Source organism: Meleagris gallopavo, chromosome 23 (assembly GCF_905368555.1).
Source record: "Meleagris gallopavo chromosome 23, MGAL_WU_HG_1.1, whole genome shotgun sequence".
Lineage (NCBI taxonomy): Eukaryota > Metazoa > Chordata > Aves > Galliformes > Phasianidae > Meleagris > Meleagris gallopavo.
This window is the reverse complement of record NC_139426.1, coordinates 5,889,402-5,895,892: the sequence shown is the minus strand read 5'-3', so window position 1 is coordinate 5,895,892 and position 6,491 is coordinate 5,889,402. Positions and strand designations below refer to the sequence as shown.

The following is a 6,491-nucleotide window of genomic DNA, read 5'->3' as shown; positions in this document are numbered from 1 at the left end:
CCCAAATCCAGCCCCCACCTCAGCTGGAGGAAGAGGCAAGGAGAAGCTGATTGCAGCCTTCCCTGCAACCCACAGAGTCTTAAAATCGTTCAGTGCCTTTGGTTGGACGAGACTGGAGAGATCATCCCGTTCCAACCTCCCTGCCCTGGGCTGGCTGCCCCTCACCAGATCAGCTGCCCGGGGCCCTGGGCTTGGCAATGGGCAGCACTGCTAGGGCCTCGCTGCACTCTGAGTAAACAATTTCCTCCAACATCTAACCCAAATTACCCCTCCTTTACTTTAAAGCCATTCCCCCTTCTCCTGTCACTGTTAGACCATGCAAAAAGTCACTCCTGTTCTTGTTTAGAGCTCCCTTTATATACAGACAAGTTGCAACAAGCTCTCCGTGGAGCCTTCTCTTCTCCACGCTGTACAAGCCCAGCTCTCTCAGCCTTTCTTTGTAGCAGAGGTGCTCCAGCCCTCCGAGCTTCTCTGTGGGCTCCCCAGCTCCCCACAGGCCCACTGCAACAGCCCCACATCCCTCCAGTGCTTCACCCCAGGCTGGATGTAGAACTACAGATGGGGTCACAGGAAGATTTTCAACCACTGTTAATCTACCCTGCAAGCACATTTCCCGTGTCTCCACGGCTGAGGTGAGGTCCCACAGTGGATCTGCACGATGCTTTGGCATTCCCTGCACAGTAGGCAGAGGGCGGATGGGGGCAGCCCCCACCATGCCCAGACTCCCCATTACCTGGGAGCGAGCCTGGCAAGGGGGGTGACGTGGGCAGGGTGGGGCCCTGTAGCCCCTTAGTGACATGGGCTGGTGTCACAATGGGGCACCGCACCTCACCCTGATCCCTGCCCCATCCCACAGCTCCCAGCTCACACTTCCCCGAGAGGTGAGGTGAGCCCAGACGCGAGTTGCTGCTCTCGCCAGCGCTCTTCTCTCGCCAGCTGCTCTGCAGCGAGGAGGTGAAGGCAAAGGCAGGCAGTGCGATAGTGCTGGGTCTGTTTGGAGACGTGCACAGGAGGAGTGCAGGAGCTCGGCGGTAAGCAGATTTGGACACCTCCCTCAGGTGGACTTTTGGCTCTGGGCACTGCCTCTGGGCCGGACGTGGACGCACAGGCGGATGTGGGGAGGGAGCGCGGGCTGTGGGAAGTGGGGAGGCTGGCTGCCATTGTGAACAGCCATGCCTTTCTTGCTAGGGATCCCCCCTTACTTCTGTTTCCTTCTTGCAGATCACAAGCTCGACGCTCTTGATCTAAACCCGCTGACGGCCAACTGTTGGCAAAATGCCTCGGAAGAGGATCTTTTTGTCCCCAAGGTGAGCATCTTTGCTTCTGTAGTTGACCATACGAGACATTTCTCAGCCTCATTGCTCGAGCTGTCCGGAGGTGCCCAGGCTGTCGTTGCCAGGCCTGGTCTCCTGACCTGGTGCACACACACACAATCCAAGCAGACGCTTCTCCATGAAGCCTGTGGCCTCTGCAGCTTCTCTGGGGAGCGGTGTTCTGCAGGGGAGGTCCCTGGGATGAGGGCTGTCTTTCCATTCACACCTATGTGGGACGTACAGTGGCTGTGAGGAAAGACCATTTTCACAGGATCACAGAATCACAGAATTGTAGGGGTTGGAAGGGACCTCTCAGAGATCATCGAGACCAACCCCCCTGCCAAAGCAGCTTCCCTACACCAGGTTGCACAGGTAGGCGTCCAGGCGAGACTTGACTATCTCCAGAGAAGGAGACTCCACAACCCCCCTGTTCCAGTGCAGCCTGTTCCAGTGCTCCGTCACCCTCACCATAAAGAAGTTCTTACGCACATTTGTGCAAAACTTCCTATGCTGCAGCTTAATGTCTGTTTCCCCTCCTCCTGTCTCCACGTACCACTGAAAAGAGACTGGCCTCACCGCTAAGGCCACCACACCTCAGATATTTATAAACCTGGATCAGGTCCCCTCTCAGTCTTCTTTTCTCAAGGCTAAACAGACCCAGTTCACTCAGCCTTTCTTCATAGGGGAGATGCTCCAGGCCCTTCACCATCTTTGTGGCCCTCCGCTGGACTCTTTCCAAGAGATCCCTGTCTTTTTTGTACTGGGGAGCCCAGAACTGGACACAGTACTCCAGATGAGGCCTTACCAGGGCAGAGTAGAGGGGGAGGATCACCTCCCTCGACCCGCTGGACACGCTCTTTTTAATGCACCCCAGAATGCCACTGGCCTTTTTGGCCACGAGGGCACACTGCTGGCTCACGGCCAACCTGTCTTCCACCAGGACGCCCAGGTCCCTCTCTGCAGAGCTCCTCTCCAGTAGCTCATCCCCCAGTCTGTATTGGTGCATGCAATTATTCCTCCCTAGGTGTAAGACCTACACTTGCTTTTGTTGAACCTCATCCGGTTTCTTACTGCCCAGCTCTCCAGCCTGTCCAGGTCTTGCTGAATGGCAGCACAGCCTTCAGGCGTGTCAGCCAATCCTCCCAACTTCGTATCATCAGCAAACTTGCTGAGGGTGGCCACTATCCCCTCATCAAGATCATTGATGAAGATGTTGAACAAGACCAGACCCAGTACAGACCCCTGGGGGACACCACTGGTTACAGGTCTCCAGCCAGACTCTGCACCACCAACGACGACCCTCTGCGCTCTGCCAGTCAGCCAGTTCTCAACCCACCTCACTGTCCACTTGTCTATCCCACACTTCCTCAGCTTTGTTATAAGGATGTCGTGGGAGGCAGTATCAAAGGCCTTTCTAAAATCAAGGTAGACTACATCTACCGCTCTTCCCCCATCCACCCAGCATGTGACAGCATCATAGAAAGCCAACAAGTTGGTTGAGCACGACCTCCCCTTGGTGAACCCATGCTGACTACTCCTGATAACCTCCTTTTCTCCCAGTTGTCTGGAGATGGTATCCAGCACAAGCTGTTCCATCACCTTTCCACGGACAGAGCTGAGGCTGACAGGCCTATAATTACCTGGATCTTCCTTCTTGCCCTTTTTGAAGACCAGAGTGACATTGGCTATTCTCCAGTCTTCAGGGACCTCCCTTGTTGTCCAAGACCTCTCAAAAATGATGGAGAGCGGTTCGGCAGTGACCTCCGCCAGCTCCCTCAGCACCCGTGGATGCACCCCATCAGGTCCCATGGACTTGTGGACCTTAGTACTGCCTAGGCGCTCACGCACGTCCTCTTTCCTGACTAAAGGGAAGTCTCCCATTCCCCAGACCCTCTCACTAACCTCCAGGGTGTGGGAAACCTGAGGGAGAGCCTTTTCACTGAAGACAGAAGTAAAGAAGGCATTCAGTATCTCTGCCTTCTCAGCATCCCCCGTTAACAGAACCCCCCCTCACTTAGTAAGGGGCCGACATTCTCTCTAGTTTTCCTTTTGCTGTTAACATACTTGAAGAAGCCTTTTTTATTATCCTTTCCATAAAGCTGCCTTTCCTTTGGGTGGGCGGAAAAGCATGAACAAGTAACACGCCAAAGCCAAGATGTTAACATTTTCCATCAGAATTTTGTTTCCAAAAACTACCTGTTGTATATTCTGCTTCACAGAACTGAAGATAAGAGACAGTAGCTTCGGTCTGGAGCAGCTGTGTGAGCAGCTTAGCCCCAGAGCTCTGGGCCCTTCTTGTAACCACTGCCTCTTCTTTATTTGCAGCTTTTTTCCCAAGGATGAGGTGCCGGAGTTTATACTGGCAGATCTCGCTGAGCAAGAAGGTACCGTGCTACCATGTAGACGTAACATAGTGAAGCAAGAGCGTGTCACCGCGCCTCTGACTCCACAGTGCTGATGCCAGAGATTCTCCAACATGACAGCATGTCCCAGGTCACCTCCTTTCCCACAGGGGACCCATGGAAGCAATGGGTTCCAGAACTGCTGAGGGATCAGCAGGGCGGTGTGAAACGGAGGGCTGGGAACGAGTGGAAGGTGGAGAGTGCGGTGACGCCCTAGGAAGCCTGACCCCAAAGGATGAGGGCACCAGGCCAGATGGCAGCAGCAGATGCACGTGCATCTACCATGGCTGTCCTGTGGTCAGCATCGCAGAGATGCAGCTGTGAACAGCTTCCCTGCTTTGTGTTTACAGAGGATCAAGAACGCCAGTTTCTTCGTGGCTACTTTCCACCCGTCTGGACAAGTGATCTCGACCTGCTGGCAGAAGAGGGGACTACAACAGAAACTGTGAGGTGAGAGCTCTGGGAACTGACAGTGTGACGCCCTGAGCTCCCATTTGTCATGCCTGGGCCAGGGCACGCTGAGCTCCCTCCAGGCTCCTGCTGCTCTCAAACAAGATCCCTATGTTGCTTGCAGTGTGCTGCCGCATGTTGGAAAGAGCTGGGCAGAGAGGAACCTGGAGATGGAGAGGGAGGGAGAAGTCAGGCTCCCCCCTCTGCGCAGCCAGCTGGGAACATCACTGGTACGTGCAGTGGTGAGATGGGTCAAGAAACACAGCACTATGCAGAGGGAACCCTAGGAGAGCCCTCCAGATGAGTACAACACCTGGTTTTTTTGAGGCTCTTCCTTTCCTTCTGGTGAGGGACTCCCTATGTTCCCACATCACTTGCGCTTAATGCTTCTGCCCAAGGCATAGGGAGGTGAAGTTGTCCACAAAGATCAAAGGGCAATGGACAGGCTGTGCTGTGGCACAGACAGAATCACAGAATCACAGAATTGTAGGGGTTGGAAGGGACCTCTAGAGATCATTGAGACCAACCCCCCTGCCAAAGCAGCTTCCCTACACCAGGTCGCACAGGTAGGCGTCCAGGCAAGACTTGAATATCTCCAGAGAAGGAGACTCCACAACCCCCCTGGGCAACCTGTTCCAGTGCTCCATCATCCTCACATAAAAAAGTTCTTACGCACATTTGTGCGAAACTTCCTATGCTGCAGCTTATGTCCGTTTCCCCTCGTCCTGTCTCCACAAATCACTGAAAAGAGACTGGCCTCACCGCTATGGCCGCCACACCTCAGATATTTATAAATAAGGCACAGACGGGACTCCCTGGATTGCCTCACACAGCCCTGGTCTGCACCGCTCACCCTGGAGCTTGACTCAGACTCTTCCAGCCGGTGCCACATTGCTGGGTGAGCGCCGCTGGCCACGGCAACATGGGCTCATATCTGCCTCTATTTCCCACACAGGCAAGGAAGCGATTCAGAGCACCTCAAGTCCAGCAGCGCTTCCCCCCTCTGAGGACCACCACACAGGAGAGGGAGAAGGTGCAAAAAGAAAAGATCTCCAGCAAGAAGAAAAGCGAGGAGATTCCTTGCAGCCTTCCTCCAATAGAGAAGGGGAGGACAGTGGTCCCTCCAGCAGAAATGGGGGAGCCCAAGTAAGTGTGCAGCAGCTCCCAGCAAGGCCTGGCAGAGGCAAGCGGCTGAAAGTGACCAACCGTGGGGTCAGGGGAGCCTGAAGCCCATCCCACTGTGACAGGGTGCTGGGGCTCAAAGGCAGCATGAGGTGCAGGGGTGGGGGAAGGCAGGCGATGGGGCAGGCAGCATCTCAAGTGGGGTGTGAGCTGGAGTTTCTCTCTGCTGTTGCAGTGTCCAGTCACTACGGGCAAAACAGGTCCTGGGAACCTTGGAGTCATACAAGGTGTGCCGGGAAGGATGGAGGAAGAAGGTGGAGCAAAACAGGCTCCTTCCACCCAAACCCAAGGAGTACCTCAGGTAAATATCAGCTCTGGAATGATGAGCTGCACGTGTGTGTCATGGCATTGCAGCTGGACCCGCAGATTCTGCTGAGGGTGAGCAAGATATCTCTGCCTTCTTTTCTGAGACTCCGAGTGCACATCTTTGCTTCTTCCCTTACAGCTTTGTGAAGAAGTTGAAGCTGCAGGAGGCCAGAGATAAACACAAGAAACTGTGAGAAAACATCAGGCGGGCGCAGTGTAGCCAATTCATTCCGCGACCACTCACACCATGGCAATGCACAAAGAAGCCCCAGGATTGGCAACACCGGGGCTGACAGGAGGCATGTAGATACAGCAGCTGCCTCCCTTGTTACCATCACTCTCTCTGCTACAACAGCAAAGCAGAGACATTCCCACCACAAGAAGTGCCAAATAAAATCATTGGAACTTCTTTATATTTGGGGAGCCATCATTGTTTGTCTTGCGGCACGTTCACCTGCATGGCTTTGGAAAGGGCGGTCTGCTAGCTCCTGCGAGGATGGTCCTAAATTGGGAGGAGCTATTGACTCTCTGAAGGAAAGCTAGGCCTCGAGAGAAATCTTTACAAATCGCAGAGCCTGGCCATCTCCCACCACATGAACTTCAACAAATGCAAGTGCAGAATTCTTCCCCCCGGGTGGTGCAACCCTGGCTCTGTGTACAGACTGGGGGACAAGAGGCTGGAGAGCAGCACCCCAGGAAGGGATGTGGGGGCTCTGGTTGATGGCAAGTCCCTTGGGTTGTAGAGCCCAGGTCAAAGGGGATGCAGGGAAGGCCCCATGGCAGCCTGCAGCTCCATCCCAGTGCCCTGCAGCTCCCACCCAGGACAGCACAGGGGCAG

At 54.6% G+C, this 6,491-nt stretch overlaps 1 protein-coding gene across 1 annotated transcript; it reads left to right on the top strand.

Annotated features, from left to right (window-relative positions):
• The first annotated feature begins 1,275 nt into the window (after positions 1-1,275).
• Positions 1,276-5,847, top strand: LOC109370845 (uncharacterized). Its single transcript, XM_085242236.1, has 7 exons — positions 1,276-1,307; positions 3,639-3,697; positions 4,066-4,165; positions 4,290-4,395; positions 5,121-5,311; positions 5,523-5,648; positions 5,793-5,847. The coding sequence occupies exons 1-7, from the start codon at positions 1,276-1,278 to the stop codon at positions 5,845-5,847; spliced, it is 669 nt and encodes a 222-aa protein (XP_085098362.1).
• Positions 5,848-6,491: the final 644 nt, after the last annotated feature.